This window comes from Erinaceus europaeus, chromosome 6 (assembly GCF_950295315.1).
Source record: "Erinaceus europaeus chromosome 6, mEriEur2.1, whole genome shotgun sequence".
Lineage (NCBI taxonomy): Eukaryota > Metazoa > Chordata > Mammalia > Eulipotyphla > Erinaceidae > Erinaceus > Erinaceus europaeus.
The window spans coordinates 61,065,476-61,089,530 of NC_080167.1; the positions used below are offsets into that span (position 1 = coordinate 61,065,476).

Sequence of the window (24,055 nt, forward strand, 5' to 3'; positions counted from 1 at the left end):
AGCAGAGGGCCTAGGGTTTATCCAGTGCCCACCAGCAAGTCAGATGTAAAAATAGGACTTGGATTTAAATGAATAAAACAAGTAAGCTTTATAACCACCCCCCAAAAAAAAGATAGCATTAAAGGGAAAAAAATATTTTAAAGCTTTCTTGAGGAACAACTTCTCTTGACTTGCTTCCCAATTGTTCTTGTTTGAGACAGTGAACCTGTCGAGTTCTATTGCACAGCAAGTAGACAAAGATAAAAAGAAACAGACATGAACTCAAGTACGGATACTTATTTTTTGCACACAGTTTTCCTGTAAAGAAGCACTACTGTCAGATAATAAAACAGCTTTAATTTCAGAAGGTGTTATCACCTGATAGGCGTAAAATCTTGTTTACCCTGGATGAAAGGACAGACTGTTTTTTGGCTAGTAATAGTCATCTCCCTTCCTCTTTGGGCAGACAGGAATCTGCAGAATGATAGTCGAGCTTACACTTCTCTTCTCAGCACTGGGATGCTGGAGCATCCTCAAAGCACAGACACAGGCTAAAGAACATACAGGGACACGAGGCCAGACCCACATGCAGTGGTTCCACCATTTTCTTGGAAGCACTGTAGTGATTGTAATTATCTAGAATACTTAAGATTCACTGTCAAAGGTACACACACACACACACACACACTTTCCAAATCTAAGTAGACTTTGGATTCCCAATGGCACATTGGTTGACAGTGACAACCAATGTCAACAGTTGACTCAATTTCATTAGACTAGACTAAAGAGACTCCATACTTTTACAGTTTTAGAGCTAAAAGGAAGTTGAGTCATTCAACATTTTACAGAGCGCTGAGATTCAGAGTGTTAAGTGGCTTACCGAAAGTCACACAATTTATCAGTGACCAAACTAGTCATCAGGGTTCTGATGGGGAGTCAGGCGGTAGCACAGTGGGTTAAGTGCATGTGGTGTGAAATGCAAGGACTGGCTAAAGAATCCCAGTTCAAGCCCCCAGCTCCCCACCTACAGGTAGTGAAGCAGGTCTGCAGGTGTCTCTCTTTCTCTCCCACTCTTCTCTCCATTTCTCTCTGTCCTATCCAACAACCTCAATAATAACTAAAACAACAACAACAAAACAAGAAGAGCAACAAAAGGGAAAATAAATATTTAAAAAAATTATAGAGTTCTGATGGAAGTAAAATGGATCATAAAGACAGACTTGGGCCACTGAGTCAGAACAGATAGATAAACAATTCATGCAAAGTAGTGAGAAGGTTTTCACAGGCATAAAAGTATAAGCCCTTCCATGGCTGCTAGGGTGAGGACGCTCTATATCAGACAAGAATTATTACTCATCTGCTCAACAGCCCTCAATGAATGTGCGACTTCCCAGGGGGGAGCAAAAGCACCCTGATGAACAAGATAAGTTCTGACCTATGAAAACGTGTGTGTGTCCATCCCATGAGTAGATGAGAAGTGTAAATGGATTGATTTAAAGACAGTTAGGACCACAGAACCCTACAGATATCCATTTTCTTTCCCTTTTACCTTTTTCTTCCCTTTGGGGAAGGACAGCTTGAAATGACATATCAAAGGACAAAACCTAAAGGTGCAGAGCTGCTCTGTTTGGGGAGGGAAGGAGGAAGGGAGGCAGGGAGAGGAGTTTGAACACTTATCTCCTCCATTCCGCTACCCCCTTAGAAATGCTGGTGGTCTGACAGGGAGTTCAAAATCAGGCAGGTAGTTCTCTACCAGTTTACTTTACAAATACTGAGATACCAGCCCAGAGACTTGCTGATGGTCTCATACCTACTTAGTGACACCGTTTGGGCAAGTACACAAATCTCCTGTGTCCTGACCCTGTAACTTTCCAGAACACCACTAACAGGCTATTTTAGCAATTGTAGGTAGTAGCTCGTGGGTAATATACTATTCTTTATCTTTTATAACCTGCATTTATTAGATGGGTGTGCTCATTCAAAATTAACTGTCTCTAAGACTTTGGGAATTACTGTGCTTATTGCTGGGAGGGTAGGGGCACAGAATTCTGGTGGTGGATACAGTGAGGAGCCATACCCTGCGATCTTACAGTTTTGTAAACCACTATTAATTGCAAATTTTACACATGGCTTGACCAATGAGAGGGGAAAAAAAAAAAAGATGAATTAGAAAACAAAGCCAAACAAAAAGAATATAATTAAGCTTAAGACAAAACTGGTTTCAGTACTTGGATGTTTATACATTCTAGACATTTTCTTTTTTTGTTTATTAAATAGGCTTTATTTGAATTAAAGATAGAAAACACTTATTTGCAGTGTAAGGATGCCAGTTATAATTTAAAATATATAGTCTACAGTAACTTTATACACTAAATCACTTTGTTGAAACATAAGGAGTAAATCATTTGTGAAGCTTAGCGGGAATCCATTTCTTCTTTGGTAGAACTCCCATAGGTGTGCTGTTATAAAGCTCGTAATTGCCAAAATATTTATATTAAAAGCAGGGACCCAAGTCATTAAATAAAAATAAGCACATTTGTTAAAAAAAAAAAAAAAGTGCTGTAGAAGAAGGTGCACAAAAACATGCACTTGTACATAATCTCCAAAAGGACGTAAACTGTACTCTTAGGCACTGTTGTAGCTTTTCTAGTTCTCTGCACCAACAATCTATGTCAGGACTTTTGGTGTCCATGTACTACTGCAGGGAGAAGACTAAGGCAACAGCGTGCAGGAAGCTTATGTGTAGTACACAGAAAATAGAATGATTGCATTCCAAAAGTAAAGATTTGCAATGACAGCCTGATTCTGAAAAAGCACGAAGTCTTCAGGTGACTAAAAAAGTAAAGAATTTAAGAACGAATGGTACTTACACAGAATCTTTATCTTTAAAATTATATGGACAAGCAGACATCGCACCCCTGTGCTCTTTTAAAGGTGCCTAAGTGGCTTTAGTAATTTATATTAGTAAGCAGTTGATCAAATGAGAGGCACCAACTACTTCTAAAATGTAGTGGGCACATTCAGAATATGGAATGTGTAACATAGATATTAAACTTCAAATGGCAATCTTAAAGGTTTCCCATGGTTTTTCATGTTGCATAGCTGAAAATTCATCTACTACTTATGAAAATGCTCTGTTCATTCAAGCTGAATTTTGCTCCAATCTCCTTCAGTTTCCTTCTTTCATACTGTGTAGTGGCTCCACAAGTTTATTATGCACATGCATTAAACCTTTAAAGTATTTCACAGTTTTAACTCTTAATTCTAAAGTAGCATCTTCATCACACACAAAAATGGTCTGCGGATGCTGCTGGAAAGCTGAGACAGTCCACATGTGATTGACTCCTTCTTCTATTGCTTTGTACAGAGCAAATGCCTTGTGTGCACCTGTTAGGAGGATCATTACTTCTCTAGCATCCATCACTGTTCCTACACCAACCGTTAGAGCCATAGTTGGCACTTTTGATAAATCTCCATCAAAATATTTAGCATTTGCCAAAATGGTGTCCATTGCTAGAGTTTTTAGTCTTGTCCTTGATACTAAACTGGATCCAGGTTCATTGAAGGCGATATGACCATCAGGACCAATTCCTCCAACAAAAAGATCAATTCCTCCAGCTTCTTTTATTTTCTTTTCAAAAGCATCACATTCTGCTTGTAAATCTGCTGCATTTCCATCAAGTATGTGAGCATTATTAGGATCTATATCTATATGCTTAAAAAAGTTATTCCACATATAAGAATGGTAGCTTTCGGGATGATTTCTGGGAAGTCCTACATATTCATCCATGTTGAAGGTCTTCACATACTTAAAGGAAAGATCTCCATTCTTGTGGTATTCTATTAGTTTTTTGTAACAGCCTAAAGGTGTACTCCCTGTTGGTAAACCCAATGTAAAGTATTTGTCCTGTCCAGGTTTGAACTGAATAATGCGATTACAGATGTACTTGGCCCATTCACTAGCCAAGTCGTAGTTATCAAGAATTACAAGTCTCATTATGGTCATGCACAGCTTCCAGAACAAGAAGTTCAAACCTCTATACACTTGTGATGGTCTGTCAAATGCCACTCATTGAACTAGGCTCTGACAGTCTCCAAAGCCAGGACCAGGCAGGGGAGCGCAGCGATGGCACACGGAGCCCCCGCTCAGCGACAGCAGCAGAGCAGCCTGTGGTCTGTGGATCCTGTGCTTCCAGAGCAGCTACACTGCCTGTCACCCTGCCAACTGCTTTTCTGATGCTGGATCAGACAGAACAAGCAAAACCCAATAACCCCTGAACGACGCCGGCCAGAGCGAGGACCTGGATGCACACTGAAGTGAAGGAGGGGCGGTGGCGCCGCGGCGCATTCTAGACATTTTCATGTGCAAGTATAAGCAAATAGACATGTACATACACATATGAATGATAATCTACTTTTATCTAGTTTTGTGTCTTTCCATTTCAATATAATAGATCTTAAAAGATAGTTCGGGGAGCCAGGCGGTAGCACACCGGGTTGAAAACACATAGTACAAAGTGCAAGGACCGGCACAGGACAGGCCCAAGGACCAGCCCAAGGATCCCAGTTTGAACCCCCCAGCTCCCCACCTGCGGGGGGGGGGGGGAGGTTAGTTGCTTCATAAGTCTATATTTCTCTCCCCTCCTCTCTCAATTTCTCTCTGTCCTATCCAATAGCAGCAGCAACAGCAATAACAATGGAAAGAAAATGGCCACCGGGAACAGTGGATGCATAGTGCAGGCACCCAGCCCCGGTGATAACCCTGGAAGTGAAAAAAGAAATCACACAGCATTTCATCATTGGAGTAAATCACATTTTAGCAGTTCATCTCTTAGTCATTTAGGAATGTACAGGAGTCGGGCTGTAGCGCAGCGGGTTAAGCGCAGGTGGCGCAAAGCACAAGGACCGGCATAAGGAATGTACACTGTTCATTAAGCTTTTTTATGCTGCTGCGGCAACTACTATTATTACTATGACTACTATTACTACTACTGTTCCTCCTCCTCTTCCTCCTCTACCTGGTACATCAGTCTCAGTGAGAAACTCTGAGGAGTTATTTAGGATGAATTCTTTTTTTTTTAAATATTTATTCATTTTCCCTTTGTTTTTGCCCTTGTTGTTTTATTATTGTAGTTATTATTGTTGTTGTTATTGATGTCTTCGTTGTAGGATAGGACAGAGAGAAATGGAGAGAGGAGGGGGAGACAGAGAAGGGAGAGAGAGACAGACACCTGCAGACCTGCTTCACCGCTTGTGAAACAAATCCCCTACAGGTGGGGGGGGGGGGGGCGGGGGGGGGCTTGAACCAGGATCCTCTCGCCGGTCATTGTGCTTTGTGTCACCTGTGCTTAACCGCTGTGCTACCGCCCGACTCCCAGGATGAATTCTTAAGATTGGAGTTGCCGGTTCAAAGCTATTGTTTATTTGTTTTACATATAAATGTTCAGTGTTATCTTTAAAACAGGGAACCAAGCCACAAAACCAATTAGCAGCATCTGAGTTTGCTCACTGCAGCCTGGAAGGCCACACAGCGAATAAAGGGAGGGTCTCTCCAACGTGAGGTCTCAGTCCCAGTCCAGGTTCCAGCATCTATCTCATGTTCCAGAACCATCTTTGCTTCAATCTCTCCTACCCCTCTTTCACATGTATCTATCAATCAATCTCTCTTTAGAATGGTTATTATTGGGAGTCGGGCAGTAGCGCAGCGGGTTAAGCGCAGGTGGCGCAAAGCACAAGGACCGGCATAAGGATCCCGGTTCGAACCCCGGCTCCCCACCTGCAGGGGAGTCGCTTCACAGGCGGTGAAGCAGGTCTGCAGGTGTCTATCTTTCTCTCCCCCTGTCTTCCCCTCCTCTCTCCGTTTCTCTCTGTCCTATCCAACAATGACGACAACAACAATAATAACTACAACAATAAAACAACAAGGACAACAAAAGGGAATAAATTAATTAAATTAATTAAATTAAATAAATTAAATATTAAAAAAGAATGGTTATTATTTTATTATGTTTTATTAGTAATGAGGCTGAGTCATGGAATTCTAATTTTTAAATTACATTCTAATTTTTTTTTAATTTTTTTATTTTATTTTATTTATTCCCTTTTGTTGCCCTTGTTTTATTGTTGTAGTTATTATTATTGTTGTTGTCGTCGTTGTTGGATAGGACAGAGAGAAATGGAGAGAGGAGGGGAAGACAGAGAGGAGGAGAGAAAGACAGACACCTGCAGACCTGCTTCACCGCCTGTGAAGCGACTCCCCTGCAGGTGGGGAGCCGGGGTTCGAACCGGGATCCTTATGCCGGTCCTTGTGCTTTGTGCCACCTGCGCTTAAGCCGCTGCGCTACAGCCCGACTCCCTACATTCTAATTTTTAAAGGTATAGGATATAAACAACAACAACAAGAGAATAGTCTCACAGCCCAGCAGACATTGCAGTGGCAGAGCACAGGACATGCAAGTATAAGGTTCTGAGCACCATAATGGGTCACTGCATGTAGCAGAATGATGCTCTGGCTCTCAGTTTCTCAAAATAGATGAATGCACCCCCCCAAAGAAGAGTCTCCAAATTGTTTAAGGCTGAATTATTAAAAAAAAAAAATCATACTGTCACTGCCATTTATAACAGTTTTAATACAGAACTAAAGTGAAGGCTGAACGACACTAAGTCCCCAGGAACTGGATTGGGAGGGCTTAAAATACTCAAAGCGCAAAGACTGGCTTAAGGACCCTGGTTCAAGCCTCCAGCTCCCCACCTGCAGGGTGAAACAGGTGGTGAAACAGGTCTGCAGGTGTCTATCATTCTCTCCCCTTCTCTGTCTTCCCCTCCTCTCTCCCTTTCTCTCTATCCTATCCAACAAAGACAGCAATGACAACAATAACGACAACAAGGGCAACAAAATGGGGGTGTGGGGGGGAATGGCCTCCAGGAGCAGTGGATTTGTAGTGCAGGCCCTGAGCCCCAGCAATAACCCTGGAGGCAAAATATATACACATACACACACACACACACACACACACACACACATACACACACAGATACACACACATACACAGATACACACACACACATACACACACACATACACACACACATACACACACAGATACACACACACACACATACACACACACACACATACACACACATACACATACACATACACACACATACACATACACACATACACATACACACACATACACACACACATACACACATACACGCTCAGGACCAAGAGCTGAACACCTAGAGAAGCAGAGTCCAGACCTTGGAGGATCACAGCCCTGCCCCACCTTCTGGCTCATCTGGCAAAGGGCCGAACTATGACTTTAGGTAAGGATATTAGTGTGGATTCAGCAAAAGTAAATGCTGGAGACTCGAGCTAGTGGCATCCACAGTCCACTTGAGGAAGACAGGGTTTGAAGAGGGAGCAACTTAGGTGCAGCCTATTGGTGCCCTTTCCAATGCATCACGGCTTGTCATCAAACTCAATGGTGTCTCATGTATTTTTAAAACTCAAGTGAATAGGGGGTCGGGCAGTGGCGCAGTGGGTTAAGCGCATGTGGCGCAAAGCGCACGCAGGGACCGGCGTAAGGATCCTGGTTTGAGCCCCCGGCTCCCCACCTGCAGGGGAGTCGCTTCACAGGCGGTGCAGCAGGTCTGCAGGTGTCTGTCTTTCTCTCCCCCTCTGTCTTCCCCTCCTCTCTCCATTTCTCTCTGTCCTATCCAACAACGAACAACATCAACAATGGCAATAATAATAACCACAACACGGCTACAACAACAAGGGCAACAAAAAGGGGGAAAAAATGGCCTCCAGGAGTGGTGGATTCATGGTGTAGGCACCAAGCCCAGCAATAACCCTGGAGGAAAAAAAAAAACTCAAGTAAATAAAAACTCCTTTGCAGGAGGTCCTTGTTTGATAAGGTGTTCATGAAAATTATGATTAAATGTCAGAGAATGCTCCATACATATTTCAGAGGCATTAAAATAGCTTATGATTTAAAGGAATCTGGGGATAAGGCTTGTTGAAAAGCAATAAACTGTTTTAACAACCCCAAGATTAATATCCTATAAAAGTAATTGCTTTCAGCAAGACATATTTTTATGGGAACTATATTATAAAATCAATTGTTTCAATAGATAAATATTTTTACAGACAGAAGAAACCATACACTGGAAAAGTAAAGATGTAACAGTTAAAAGCCTCTAAAATCATGTGTGCAAACTTACGCTTTTTAAGTGTTGATACTTCCACTGACTGTAAAGGCTCTTGAAGTGTTACATAGTATAAATGATATTCATAAAAACAAAAACCCAGTGCACCATAATTTGTGCCCAAAACTTAGGTTAGGAATAAGATACAGTGCTAAGAGGGAATTCTATACTAAAAGAATTATTTATTTATTTATTTTAAATATTTACTGAATTTAATAGGACAGAAAAATTAAGAGGGTAAGGGGCAATAGGAAAAGGGAAAGAGGCACTTGCAGCACTGCTTCACAGCTTGTGAAGCAGGTGGGGACTGGTGGTTTGAACCTGGGTCCTTGTGTACGGCAATCTGTACACTCAACCTGGTGCACCACCACTGAACCCCCCCCCAAAGAAGAACTGTTCACACCCTTTTTTTCTCTTCCTCCACAGAGCCGATGTGAAATGACTGATGACATCAGATCTACGGAGCATTTCTACAGTGTCCGCTGACCGGACCATGTCCCAGAGCAAGGTCCAGGATTTTGTTGGTGAACCCAACACTGTCATTATTGCTGCTGATAAAGTAACTCAAAATCTGAATTAAACCACTGCACATCCCACAGGAGAAACTGGAGTGTTATGCAGACTAGACCAATTTGCTCCCCCTCTACCCATTCTGCTGAAGTAAACTGGTACTTTGACACATTCTCTGAACCCTCTATCTTGAATCATCTTGATAGTCAAGTAGATAATAGTCAATGCAGACAGTATCTCGTGCCTATTCTTTTATCTATTTTTTCTTTTTTTTACATTTATTTTATTTCTTATTGGATAAAGATGGAGAGAAAATGAGAGGGAAGGAGGGAGAGAGACAGAGAGATACCTGCAGCCCTGCTACACCACTTGTGAAGCTTCCCACCTGCGGGTGGGGACCAGGGGCTTGAACCTGGGTCCTCATGCACTGTAATGTGTGCTCTTAACCAGGTGCACCACCACCTGGTCCATATAGACCCTTTTTTTAACCAGAGCACTGCTCAGCTATGGCTTATGGTGGTGCAGGGGATTGAACCTAGGACTTTCAAGCCTTAGGCATGACAGTCTATTTGCATAACCATTACGCTATACTCCTTACCCTGTGACTAAATATTCTTAAGGACAACTGAAGGGGACCTGAAAATTACATGACACTGTTTTTGTTTATGAATTTTGAGCAACCTACTCAAAGGTAATTCTTAGAGCTAGGGAATACTGGACACCTGGCAAAAAAGAAAAGAAAAAAAAGAATCTACAAGGCAGGTAAGCAGAAGATGCTGAGACTTACTAGTCATCAAGCAAATACAAATCAAAGTCATAAGAAGATAACTGCTATATACACACAGAAAAAAAAATTTTTTTAAGTGGATTAAGTAATTGTTATAGACATAGAAATAACAAGAATTCTCAAATGTTCTCTTTATTTATTTATTTATTTATTTATTCTCTTTTGTTGCCCTTGTTGTTTTATTGTTGCAGTCATTATTGCTGTTATTGATGCCATCGTTGTTGCATGGGACAGAGTGAAATAGAGAGAGGAGGGGAAGACAGAGAGGGGGAGAGAAAGATAGACACCTGCAGACCTGCTTCACCGCCTGTGAAGCGACGCCCTTGCAGGTGGGGAGCCAGGGGCTCAAACCGGGATCCTTATGCTGGTCCTTGCGCTTTGCGCCACCTGTGCTTAACCCACTGCGCTACCGCCAGACTCTCAAATGTTCTTGATGAGAGGGGGGCCAGGTAATAGCGCACCAGGTTAAATGCACATAGTATGAAGCGCAAGGATCTGCACAAGGATCCCGGTTCAAGCCCCTGGCTCCCCACCTGCAAGGGGGTCGCTTCACAAGCAGTGAAGCAGGTCTGCAGGTGTCTATCTTTCTCTCCTCCTCCTCTCTCAACTTCTCTCTGTCCTACCCAATAGAAAAATGGCCTCCAGGAGCAGTGGGTTCCTGAGCCCCAGTGGTAACCCTGGAGGCAAAGGGAAGGGAAGGAAAAGGAAGGGGAGGGGAGGGGAGGGGAGGGGAGGGGAGGGGAGGGGAGGGGAGGGAAGGGAAGGCAGGGAGGAAGGGAGGGGATAAGGGAGAGGATAAGGGAGGGAGGAAGGGAGGAAGGAAGGGAGGAAGGGAGGAAGGAAGGGAGGAAGGGAGGGAGGGAGGAAGGGAGGGAGGAAGGGAGGGAGGGAAGGAGGGAGGGAAGGAGGGAGGAAGAGAGGGAGGGAGGGAGGAAGGAAGGAAGAGGGGAAGGGAGGAAGGTAAGGAAGGTTGGTTGTTGTTGAGAAAATATGCAGGCACAACCATATTGAAAAACTCCTGGACTATGTCCATTAAAGGTCAGGCATGACCTTGAACTGAGTCATGCATGACTCATGGCTTAGTCCCTCTGCTCCTAGATGGAATAATCAATAGAATTCATACATCCAAGGTCACACGCCGAAGTTCTCACTATGGCATTATCTGTAATGGCCAAAAGCTGGAAGCAAGCCCATTACCCATCCAGGGTCAAATGAGGATGACTACTTAGCTGTTGAAAAAGGTGAAGGCTTAGTTTCCACCAAAATATGGATGCAATCTGAGGTGATCACGCCAAGAAGGAGAAGTCAGGAAGTGAAAGACAAATGCCAGATGACTTCAGGCATATGTGGAGCACAAACTAACTAACAATTCACAACAAAAATATCTCCTGGGCTCCCAAGAAAACAGGGTGGTTATGGGGGTGGAGAGGAGTGGGTAGACTGGGTCGATCTGAGAATGGTAAGTGGAGGTTTGGTGAGATGTGCACCATTTTGAGAGAGACGGCTGTATTCCTGAGACCTAGACGGTACTGTAACCTAACTGTGAACGAACAGGCATCTCTTCTGTCTAGGATGGGTAAATAAACTATGGTATAGGCATCCATGAAATACCATAAATGGTTTGTTTTTTTGAGCCCATGCAAGCACATGGATAAATTCCAAAGATAATGCTCAGCAATTAACTTTCACCGAAAGACACAACAATGATTATATTTATATTAAAAAGTACAAGGAAAGCAGTACATTGGTGTGGAACCTAGATAGTGATGCTTTTTGGAAGACAGAATGCCGACTGCCAGGGCCACACCAGTGGCTCATGGGAGAATGTTAATGTCCCCAATCTTTATCAGGTCAATGCCAGATAGGGACAACCAGGGTTAGGGTTAGGGTTAGGGTTAGGGTTAGGGTTAGGGTTAGGGTTAGGGTTAGGGTTAGGGGCCAGGGTGGTAGCTCACCTGATTCAGTGCACAAGTCACAATATGCAAGGACCTGGGTTTAAGCCCCCAGTCCTCTACCTGAAGAAGGAAAGCTTCGCAAGAGTTGAAGCAGCTCTACAGGTGCCCTCCCTCTCTCCCTCTCTTTCCCTTTCCCTGTCTATTTCTCTGTCTCTATCCTAAATAAATCCAATATATGTAAAATTCACCAAGCTATGCATTTGTGATTCATACATTTTGTATGCTGCTTTCTTTCTATATAAAATTCTTGCATTTCTGTTAAAACATGCATGCGGTCATGCCACTCTCCTGCTAAAATCCCTCTACCAGCACGCTTGGAAGAAATCACCTAAGTTGAGTCTAGCTCAGTCTAGCAGGCCCTCTACACCCAGCCAGGGAGAAAAGTGTGGCCTAACAGCTCTGAGCTGTTGCAGACACAGCAAGCTCTCTCCCTCCCTCCTTATGGGCTTTCCCTTGGGGTCCTGGAGCCTGGAATACTCAAAGCCAGAAGGTCGGCTTCCTTCACTCACTCAGGCTCTGCTCATCCATTGCCTCTGGAGAGCAGCGGCCTCAGAGGGGCTCTCTGGAGTGCCTAGGCTATGGTAGCTGCTCCTTCCTGCTTCACTTGTCTTCATAGCGCCTAAGACAGCTTGGCCTGCTTCTACTGGTCTTTCCTGCCTGGGGCTCCTTCCACCAAAAGATAAGGCCCTTCCTTTTGTCACACCAGAAGAGTAGCACCAAGCACCCCATCAGAGTCACTCTGTGGCTCAGAGGGGGCTCAGCTGGTCAGGCGCAGGACTTGTTCAATCTCCAGCACTGCTGGGGGGACCCCCCCCCAGTGAAGCTCCGAGTTTCTCTTTCTCATGAATAACAAATCTTTAAAAGAAGACCATCAGAGACAGATATTTTATAGCCATATCTAGCACAGTGGTCAGGCAAAAACCAGGTGCCGGATAAATACTTGCTGAAACAGAAGGTGAGGCCTCTGTGAGCACAGGGAACGTTTTTTATTTTCTTCTAAGCTCACTACAAACTATGCACTTGTGATCAGTGTCTGCATTAAGCTGCCTTCAGTCTCCTGGCCTGAGAGACTCCAGCTCCCCCTCTGTACTATATGTGGGCTCAGAATCATCAAATAAAAACAGCATTTTGACAGAAGGCTCAGCAGACCCCCCCACCCCCTGCGGTCTCTCTGAACATGGAGGGAAAAAGCACTGACTGCTGTCTGAATTCAGAAAGGTCTGCTTTGCTTCCAAGGCTGGTCTTGACAGCACTGAGAACATGGGTTCCAGAAAGATCCCCACCACTCCTCCCTGACAAGATGAGTTCTCTATGCCTATATTGGCTTTTATTTATTATTGTTATGTGTTTCTTTACTACTGAGTAGAAACAGAGAGAAACTGAGAGGGGAGGGAGAAATAGAGAGGGAGAGAGACAGACAGACACCTGCAGCCCTGCTTCACCACTCGTGAAGCTTTCCCCCTGCAGGTGGGGACCAGGGGCTTGAACCCATGTTCTTGCACACTGTAATGTGAGTGCTTAACCAGGTGCGCCACCACTTGGCCCTTTATTTATTTATTTATTTATTTATTTATTTATTTTTATTGGGTAGAAACAGCCAGAAACTGAGAGGGAAGAGGGTGATAGAGAGGGATAGAGACAGAGAGACACCTACTTGCAAAGCTTCCCCCATGCAGGTGGAGACTAAGGGACTCGAACCCGAGTCCTTGCCCACTATAGCATGTGCGCTCAACCAGGTGTGCCACCATCTGGCCAGCCTACACTCCTTTCTAGCAGAACCTCTATGGCCTCTGGGAGTGGGGAGCTCTACTGGGTAGAAAGTACCATGTGACCAGCCACCTCTCCCTTGCTCCAACCCTCAGTAAAACTCTTGTCTTGAGTGAGCTAAGCTGGGAGAGGAGATTTCACAAGCCGCATGTGAATGACACGTACTCACAATCTGGGGCTGGGACACACACACACACACACACACACACACACACACAGTCGCCCCTGGCTCCTCTGTTCTCTCTGCTGCAGTGACGCACAGCTACAAGGCCCACCTGAACATCACTCTTGCCACCACCAAGCTGGGAGTGTTCGGTGGCACCACCTGCACCTCCCTCCCCCGCCCCCCAGGCATCTCCTGATTCTGAAGTGGGTCACAGAATCAATCAATCCCACTTGCTGGAAGAGAGACCTCTGCTGGTATCTGGATCCATATGTGTCCCAGGCAGCACAGGCTGGGGGGTTGCTCCCAGTTAAAGGAACTTGGCAAACATGATGGTGTGTCATTTCTGAGATTAGATCACAAAGCCCTGTGGCTCTGTCCTGTCCGCATTCTCAGGCCCTTCTCCCCCTCGCTGCCACTCCCTGTGAAACAAGCTGGGGGACCAGGCTGTGGCGCACCCAGTCAAGCCCACCTATTACCATGCAAAAGGACCCAGGTTCAAGCCCCGGCTCCCCATCTGCAGGGAGGATGCTTCACGAGTAGTGAAGCAGGTCTGTAGGTGTCTATCTTTCTCTCTTCCCTTTCTATCTCTGCTCCCTTTTCAATTTCTCTCTGTCCTGTCCTAGCAAAAGTAACAGAAAGAAAGGGGGAAAGAAGAAAAGAAAAATGGCCACCAGGGGCAGTGGATTCTTAGTGTTGGCACTGAGCCTCAGTAAAACCCTGGTGGCAAATAAATTAAGAACAAATAAATAAATCAAGCTGCCATGTTGTGAGCTATCCTCAAGGGAGGCCCAAGGGACAGGAAACCCAGGGCCACCAGCCACTTCAGCAGAAACTCAGCCACTCACATGGGGACTAAAAGCCCACAGGTGCAAGCAGAGAAGGCAAGGCTGGCAGCAAAATGATGGGGACCCCCTTGCACCACATGAGAGGATATCACAGCAACCAGGGAAGCCCCAGTGCTATGGTGTCATCACTCCTTCTCTTTCTGGATGAAAACATCCACCCAGGAGTAGAGGCAGTCTACATGCATGAGGCCCCAGCTCCACCAAAGGTGGGGGACAACCTGAGTGAAAAATATGAGCATGGTCAGGCCACACCCTGGGTTTTTGACCCAGATACGAGGAGATAACAGATACTGTCTTAAGTCACTAAGTGTGTGTGTGGGGGGGGGGGGGGCGGGGCGGGTAAATGGTCCTTCCTCAGTAGATACTCAAGCGCACCACAAAAAGAACCCAGACAATGTATGTGTGAGACAATGGTCTGCAGACAGCGGGCATCAGACAGCCAAGGCCAGCAAGCTCTGTGAAGAAGGAAGCAGTGCTTACAGCCCTGGCTCACTGCACACAAGGTTCAAGGCCAGGGGCGGGGATCTAGTTCACAGGGGAAGGAGACTCTGAACACCTGCAGAGTCCTCATCACTCAACCTTTCACTGAGAGCTGACAGAAGGGTGGGAGGGAGGGAGGGGATTATAGGTCTGTGCTGTAGCTGGGAGAGTGGGAGAGCCGGGTGGGGAGTGGCTCTGTTGGGGGGGGGGGGTGTCAAAGGTAGAGTATAAAGCAAGACAAAAGTCCAGATGGAACTGAACCGATGAAGGGTTCAGACAGAGGCAGTGACTCTAAAGGGACAGAAGACGTGCTGCCCTGTATTCTGGGGGGACCAGGTGCTGAGACTCAAGGCTGACCATGACAAGAAGGGCTGGGCTCAGCGGCTCAGAGAAACAGTGGTCTAACAGTCAGACGGAAAAGCCTCCAGCTGGCTCGTTCTCTGGGAGGGCCGAGGACACCCCACAGATGCAGAGAGCTCTGCCGCGGTGGCCCCAGCCTCACCAAGAAGACTTCTATCCTTAGCTACCAGCTTCCAAGGGAGCACTGAGGCTGTTAGATCCCCAACAGCAGTGCCCACGTGGTTCTGCATGGTTAAGAGACAGACGAGGAAGGAGAAGAACCAGAATGGCATCCAAGGCTTCCCTGAATCAAAGAGATGACAGATGAGACGAGCTGCTGCCACGGCGGCCCATGTCTCCCGGGCTAAGGAAGGCATGAAGAATGTTCCCAAGGAGCGGGAGACGGGGAAATGGACCAGAAAAGCAAGCCACCGTAGCTCCAGTCGTTGGACCATCCATGCAGTTGCCTTAGAAAGAGGTCTGGGTACAGGGACACAAGGGGATGGGGGCCTTGAAGGGACAGTGGGGACTGACAAAAGGAGGACTTCCAGAAAAAAGGAAAGAGAGCCTGCTTTAGCTTTCTATGTCCTTACTTCTGCTCTTACTCCCCACTACCCTCTCATTTCCGTTTCAGCCCAAGCTTCTGCAACACTTACTAGATGACCAGCAAGTAGTGCACCTGTCTGACACTGAAACAGCTTCTTCAGGACGCCTATTGCCTAAAACAGACCTTCTACCTTTTTCCAAAACGGAGACGCCAAATCCTCATCCGCAGTATTCCAGCCTTTCAGTTCATGATTAGTCAATAATTTGCTCTGCTTCCTATCTTAACTCTTTTTCAGTCACCAAGTTCCAAATGCTACCATGATGCCAACTGGACTTCCCTGGGCAGACAACCTCACCAATGTGTCCTGGAGACCCGCTTCCCCAGATCCCCGCCCCACTAGGGAAAGAGAGAGACAGGCTGGGAGTATGGATTGACCTGACAATGGCCATGATCAGCGGGGAAGCAATTACAGAAGCCAGACCTCCCACCTTCTGCACCCCATAATGACCCTGAGTCCATACTCCCAGAGGGATAGAGAATAGGAAAGCTATCAAGGGAAGGGGCTGGATTCAGATTTCTGGTGGTGGGAACTGTGTGGAATTGTACCCCTCTTACCCTATGGTCTTGTCAGTGTTTCCATTTTATAAATTAAAAAAAAATTTTTTTTTTAAAGTCACTGAGCTGAACACTATATATTCAACTAGGAAGCAACTGAGTTGAGTGCTGTGATATCTGAGGTGGGGGGTGGGGTGGGAGAGGAGTGTGTTATGGTATTCTGCTGACGAAATATTCTATATTCTCCTACAGGACCACCACCACCATCTCCAGATGTGAGTTCCCTGCTCCAGGCAGTGCTTTACAGGGTGAATGATCGCTGGGCCCTCAAATTTACGAAGGTGTGTGACTGCAACATGCATGGGTTTCTTTGAACACCTGTGGAAAAAAATCAGGCCCTGCCAATTTCAGGGCACCTGTCATCAAGTTTGTATGGCATGAATCTTCCCCTTGCATCCTCTAAAGAAACAAGAAATGGTAGCAACCCCCCAGCTCCGCCCTGTCATGAGTAAATGTGCTGCCACCACACCAGGAAGACCATGGCTCTGTGTTAGAACTAGGAGACGATGGCTCTGTGTGTTAGAACTAAGAGACGACCATGGCTCTGTGTGTTAGAACTAGGAGACCATGGCTCTGTGTGTTAGAACTAGGAGACCATGGCTCTGTGTTAGAACTAGGAGACCACGGCTCTGTGTGTTAGAACTAGGAGACGACATTTGCGGGGAATCTACTAATCAGTTTACAGGTATGAACACGGCAATCCAGGAGAACCAATGGCTCACAGACAAGACAGCCACCCGCAGGAGAGACAAGTGCAGGTGCCAGTGTGCATGGTGGGAGACCTTGACCCAGAGCATCCAGCTCTTAAGCACACCGTTTGTCCCAAAGCTGGGGGGTGGGCAGGTGGGGAGGGCCAACAGTCAGAAGTTACTACTTTTTTGTTTGTTTGTTTGTTTGCTTGCTTCCAGGGTTATCTCTGGGACTCAGTGCCAGCTACTACAAATCCACTGATCCTGGTGGCCATTTTTTCCATTTTATTCAACAGGACAGAAATTAAAGGGGGGGGGGGGTGGAGATAAGAGAGGCAAAGAGAAAGATAGACACTTGCAGACCTGCTTCATTGCTCATGAAGTGACCGCCCTGCAGTGGGGAGCCAGATCCTTGTACTTAGTCCTATGTGCGCTTAAATGGGTATACCACTGCCTGACCCCCCCCCCCCCAAAAAAAAAGCTATTGTTTTTGTTTTCTTTCCCTCCAGAGTTATCGTTGGAGCCTGCACTATGATTCCACTGCTCCTGGAGGCCATTTTTTTCTATTTTGTAGCCCTTGTTGTTGTTATTGTTGTTGGATACGACAGAGAGAAATCAAGAGAGAAAGGGAAGACGGGGGGCGGGGAGAAAGACAGACACCTGCAGACCTGCTTCACCACTTGTGAAGCGACCCCCTGAAGGTAGGGAACCAGGGGCTTGAACCAGGATCCTTACACTGGTCCTTTTGCTTTGCGTCATATGCGCTTAACCCACTGAGCTACCACCCAGCCTCCCAAAGCTACTGTTTTTCCTCAAGGCAAATAAGTCCCACAATCATCAAACAGGAGAAAAAAAAAAGAAAAAGAAAAAAAAAACATGAGGAAATTTCCAGAGATCTCCACGTTGTCTTCTTTTTCATGTGAACATGTATAATGCCACAGTCGGGCAGGGGCACAGAGGAGAAAGTGAGCCTCTGGACTCTACGAAGTGCAAGCAGCTGGCTTGAGGTTAACCTTCAGTGTTAACTAGCTATCTGCACTCATCACCATCTCTCAGACTTGGCTGCTTTCAGCTCAAATGTAATCATGCACCTTGGCAAGTGGCATTAGTGGGGCCCACTTTTTTTATAACTACAGTTCAACATTATCTTCGGCTCACCCGGGATGAGTGTAGACTACTACTTCTATAACAAGGCTGCCAACTCATAATCCAGTCACATCTACAGGTATGTACAGCAGGCATGCTGAAGGGTTCAGTTTCAGCACAAAGGAAAAACACAAGGGAGTGACTCATGGCCAAACCAAGGTTATGAAAAGACACCTACAACAACTCCTGGCCTAGAGTCACTGTGATGCTAACTTTCCTTCCTGTTGTCTTACCTTTCTTACCTCTATCTCCATCTCAATGCCGCCCTGTAGCTGTCATTCCAGACATTCCTGACCCTATCTGTTCTCCTTTCTCTATTATTCCTTTTTCGGTCTACTTACCTCCACTACTCCCTGGGCTGGTTATCAGCAAGGGAAGTATGGAGGAGACATGTCCTACAACTTATTTGGCAGTCTTAACACATTTTGAGCATTACTGGTTTTAAAAGCAGGTGAATTTGGAGAGGGGGCCCTTTAGTATAGATGCTCTGGGGGTGAGGTGGGGGGATGAGCAACAAAAGACCCTAAAATCTGACTCCCCTTCCCTGGGTCTGCACCCTGCCTGGCAGCTTTGGGCTGACTGACGCTGACTGAGTGACTTAGCCCTTGCTAAGTCCATCTCCTGTAACGTGGGAATGTGAAAACAATGTGGGTTCAGCATGTAGCGTGCCTGCCACATTCTGGAACCTTCTTTGCTTTTCTCTCTCTTTTTTAAACATCTCCAAGTACTAAACTGAAGTCCCTGGTGGCATCTCCTCAGCCTTTCAGAAGTCACAGGGCACAGGGGTGTTCTCTTCCTCAGCCTAAGGCAGATAACTTCGCAAGCTCTCAGACAATGGCTTCTCAAATACTACAGTGGAATGTGTGCCTGGCCTGGCTGGAGCAAATGGCCTCTGTTCTTTCATTCTCCCCCCCCCCCCCATCACCACCCTCTCCCCCACTGTACCTGTAAGTGCTACCTGGGGGAAAATAGCCACCTGTGCATTTGGGCAATGCTGGCTATACCCCCAGGATCTGTAAGTGCTTCTACTGGTCCTAGATTCACCTGCTCCCCAGCAAGTCATTCCACGCCCCCCCCTCCGCTAATTTCACCCCCATTCTTCCTAGTTCATAACTGAAGCTTCCTGGGTTTAGTGTTCAGTGTTCTATATTTGTGGCTGTTTTCTGTTCTATGTTAATCATGAAGTATAAAACAAACAAAGAAATGGATATTCCCCCCCCTCCTTTATATCCAGGTATTCTGGTCTCTCATCTAGTGATGAAAAGCGAAAGAAAGAGAGAAGGAGATGGAGAAAACAGCAACATTTGGCAATTAGAATTTTACTAGTTCAATCATCTAATAAAGCATCCTGTGCATTTGCCTTAATTGTTAAAGAGGAGATGCCAATAAAGAGTTATACCATGCATAAAAAAAAAAAAAAAAACACGAATACCCTGAACTCTCTCCATCACTCCAGGCTAGGCTTTAATGAGAATCTCGTTAAAATAAAAACTCTGATTCTCCTGAGGCAGGAGGAGCCCTGCGGCCAGGCTTCCTACTCACCTCCAGGCGGTGCAGATACTGTCCATCTGTGGGCCTCCCTCAAAGGAGCAAGAATTCAAGGCACCTGAGGCAGCAAGAGGCCAACCCCCAACTTTCGAGCTTGTCCATGTAGGGCCTCCTTCACCTGGTGTGAGGAGCAGCAACTTATTCTAACAGCCTGAAGGGACAAGCTGAGCAACCAGCAGCCTTCCAACTGCTTCCTCACAATCCAGGGAGAGAAGAGGGTCCAGGAGAGGTGGGTGCTTCCAGAGGGAAGGAATTAAAAAAAAAAAAATGAATTGTTTCCCTGCAGCCTCTCTATCTCCCACTTAGTCCCCCCCCCCCCAAGAAAGAGAGGAAAATAATGCATGGGTGCTCAGGATGGTTCTCTCGGGGCTTCCTTCCATTAAGAAGCCTGATTGAGAGAATTCCTCTGGCTCTGCTCCTCAGTAATGAGAGGGAGGGAAGGATGGAGGGAGAGAGAGAGTTAGAATTCCTCTGGCTCTGCTCCTCAGAAAAGAGTGAGAATTTCTCTATCTTTAAAGGGAGAAACAATTATCTTCAATAATGATACTATTTCCCCCTTTGATATGACAACCAGTGTGAACAGTACACCTCTTGGGAAGGTGGTGTGTGGCTAAGAGCTTCAAGAAAATGAAGTGGAAGGGTGGAGGAGACAACATAGTGGTTATGCAAAGACACTTTCATGCTGGAGGCTCCAAAGTCCCAGGTATCCCCTGCACCATCATAAGCCAGAGCTGAACAGTGCTCTGGTGAAAGAAAGAAAGAAAGAAAGAAAGAAAGAAAGAAAGAAAGAAAGAAAGAAAGAAAGAAAGAAAGAAAGAAAGAAAGAAAGAAGAAGGAGGGAGGGAGGGAGGGAGGAAGGAAGAAAAAAGAAAATGAAGTGGAAAACCATGCAGAGAGGAAGCTTTCTGGGAAGATAGAGGAAGAACTGCAATTGCCCCAGCTCAAACAGCAAGGGGCTAGAAAGTAAAGAATGGGGAAATGTAAGTGGAAAGAAGGTTACCAAGGTTACCACGGTGAGGAAGGGAAACAAGCCCTGGAAGACCCTTGGCTTATTGACTGGAGCGGTTGGGGGGTGGGGGGGTATCAAGAACAGAAGGACATGCTCCTGTGATTAACAGGGTCAGACAAGCTGCAGCCCACAGATGTATACAAAGAGTGATAATCCCGGCGCTCCCGTGCCTGGCACTCACTCCCCAGTAGTCCCGAGTTTTCCAATAGGTGGCTGTGGTATGTCAACTGTCATTGGATTTGAGGGGAAACCAGGAGCCCGATTATGGGATAAATTATACACAGGAAACCTTAACACCTAACGACTTGCATCTGTCTCCACTGTGGTCAAACGCTCCCCCACACCCCTGGTTCTAATGGCTGATTGAAACAGGAAAATTTATTGCAGCCAAGTGGGTAGAGGAGGAAAGGAGGAAACATGGGCTCCCTCCACCTTCCTAAGGGGGGGGGGGGCTGTTATTACAGTCTGTAAAACTTCAAGCCCCCCCGCTCCACACACACACACACCCCAAGAAAAGCTCCTAAGATTCCCACCACATGGAGTGTGGTGATTTGTAAGAGTTTGGCTTTAAAACTCGTCACTGTCCCGGTCATTTTACTTCTGGGATTATACCCTAGGAAAATAATAATCCCGAATCAGAAAACAACTGTAATCACAAAGCTATTCAATATACTAAATTCCTAACAGAAAAACAAACCTAGAAGCAATTTTTTTTAAGTATTCAACAAGGATGAGTAATTTAAAGTGTTGATAAAAGAACCAGGAGGAAGGCGGAAGAGCAATTGGCCCGCCCTGTGCATGCCAGAGGCTCTCGGTTCCACCTGTTCTAACAGAGCAAAAGAAAAAAAAAGCCAAAGAAACAAAAAAGCAGACCCTTCCCCCACCCCCATGGATGGTGGAGTGGTGCCCTGCAGGCATGTTCTCTCTCCCATAAAGAAAAGAAAAATCAAAGAATGAATTAGGGAGGTGGTTCGGCAGTAGGACACAGGTATTAGATCTGGAGTTCAACCTATGGCATCACACGCACTGTGTGTGTCATATAAATGTTAGGAATATATAGGATTAAATGTACCATAATAAGAGGAACAGATGAGGTGATAGAAGGCTCCTTGCATGAGGCCCCAGGTTCAATCCCTGACACCACAGGAGAAGAAGAAGAAGAAGAAGAAGAAGAAGAAGAAGAAGAAGAAGAAGAAGAAGAAGAAGAAGAAGAAGAAGAAGAAGAAGAAGGAGAAGAAGAAGTAGTAGTAGAAGAAGAAGGAGAAGAAGAAGAAGGAGAAGAACAAGGAGAAGGAAGAGAAGGAACAGGAGGAGGAAGAGAAGAAAGACAAAAGCAAATAGGTCAGCACAAAGAGTAGAGCAGTGCTTTGGCCTTTGCTCAAAATAGAGGCTAACCTCTTGCTCATAAAAATAATAAATAATAATAATACTGATGATGATGGGGGGCCAGGCAGTGGCACACCTGAATAAACACACACACTAAAGTACTCAAGGACCCAGGTTCAAGCCCCTCGTGCCCACATGCAGGGGGAAAGCTTCATGAGTAATGAAGCAGCGCTGCCTGTTATCTCTCTGTTTCTTTCCCTGTCTGTCTCTCCCGCCTCTCTCAATTTCTCTCTTTTTCAATAATAAATAAATAAAATATTTTTTTAAATGATGATGATGATGATGGGGGCTGGGCTGGTGAGCGCACATGGAGTGAAGCACAGGGATCTGCATAAGGGTCCCAGTTCAAGCCCTCAGCTCCCCACCTGTAGGGGGAGGGGGTCACTTCACAGGTGGCGAAGCAGGTCTGCAGGTGTCTATCTTCTCTCCCTCTCTTCTTTCAATTTCTCTCTGTCCTATCCAACAACAATGGCAATAACAATAATAATGATAATCTTGTACATATCAGTACATCCTCAAGCTAGACTATTATGCAGCCATTAAAATTATGTAATAACATAGCAAATGTGCAAAACAGGATTAAATTTTTTTAAAAAAAACTTTTATCTTTATTTATTTATTGGATAGAAAACAGTCAGAAATCAAGAGAGAAAGGGGTGATAGTGAGAAAGAGAGAGACAGACACCTGCAGCCCTGCCTCACCATTCATGAAGCTTTCCCCCTGCAGGTGGGGACCAGGGGCTCAAACCAGGGTCCTTGCACACTGTAACATGTGTGCTCAACCTGGTGCTGGCGCCACCACCCGGCCCCAGGATTAAAATTTAAAAACAAAACATTCATGGAGGGAAAAATGCCGTACACAGGGCAGCAACTGGAAGTACACACTGTGAAATGCCCACTACTTGTGTAACTGAACTAAGGAGGCTGCAATTTCTAGTTTTTCAAGAGACTGTTGTGCATCTTATTCACAATTTTAAAAAATGACTTGCTAGAACTCCTTTAGGTCCTTAGATTTTCAATAGAAATGGCTTCTGGCCTGACCTCTCTGCATGCTCTATCAGCTCAAAAGACAGTGGTGATTACACTAAACACGCCCTGAGTACTGGTCACCCACAGTGCTAAGTGCTATACCCTACCCGGGTGTCTCACTTGGTCTCTTCAAGACACTCCAGGATGCAGGTTCTACCAAGAGGAGGAAGCAGAGGTAAAAGAGGAATGCTCTTAACACTACTGGCCTCTGTGGGCTGGGCGGTGGCGCATCCAGTTAGGACAGGGAACCGGGTTTGGGCCCCCACTCTGCACCTGCGAGGGTGAAAACTTTACCAGTGGTAAAGCAAGTACGACATGCCGGCATGCGGGTGTTTCTTTTTGTCTCTCTCCCTCTCTATCCTCCCCTCCCCCTCAACTTCTCTTTGTCCTAACAAATAAAGGAGATAATAGAAAGAGAGAGAGAGAAGGGCAGAAAGAGAGAGAGAGAGAGAGACAGGATAAGAAGAGGAAAAGAAAAAGAGAGAAAAGAAAGAAAAAAGGGAAGGGAAGGGAAGGGGAGGGGAGGGGAGGGAAGAGGAGGGGAGGGGAGGAGAGAGGATAGAGGCCTCCAGGAGTAGTGTATTTGTCATGCAGGCACAGAGCCCCAGAAGCAACCCTGGTGGAAATAAAAACTACCACCCTACATAGGCTCACCATCAGACAGTACAGAAGTGCTTAATAAGTAATAAAAACTGGGGGGAGGCGGGCGCAAGAGATGGCTCACCCAGGGGGTCGGGCGGTGGCGCAGTGGGTTAAGCGCATGTGGCGCAAAGCACAGGGACCAGCGTAAGGATCCCGGTTCGAGCCCCCGGCTCCCCACCTGCAGGGGAGTCGCTTCACAGGCGGTGAAGCAGGTCTGCAGGTGTCTATCTTTCTTTCCCCTTCTCTGTCTTCCCCTCCTCTCTCCATTTCTCTCTGTCCTGTCCAACAACGAATTGCGTCAACAAGGGCAATAATAATAACCACAACGAAGCTACAACAACAAGGGCAACAAAAGGGGGAAAAAAATGGCCTCCAGGAGCGGTGGATTCATGGTGCAGG

The 24,055-nt window shown here is 45.9% G+C and overlaps 2 protein-coding genes across 7 annotated transcripts in view; both read right to left on the reverse strand.

Annotated features, from left to right (window-relative positions):
* The window catches only part of ARHGAP21 (Rho GTPase activating protein 21), a 149,840-nt gene that overhangs the window by 93,909 nt on the left and 31,876 nt on the right, over positions 1-24,055 (reverse strand). The gene's annotated exons all lie outside the window — the stretch shown is intronic.
* LOC103116546 (glucosamine-6-phosphate isomerase 2) lies at positions 2,524-4,307 on the reverse strand. Its single transcript, XM_060192312.1, has one exon. It carries the CDS (start codon positions 3,983-3,985, stop codon positions 3,149-3,151), a length of 837 nt encoding a protein of 278 aa, XP_060048295.1. The 5' UTR covers positions 3,986-4,307; the 3' UTR covers positions 2,524-3,148.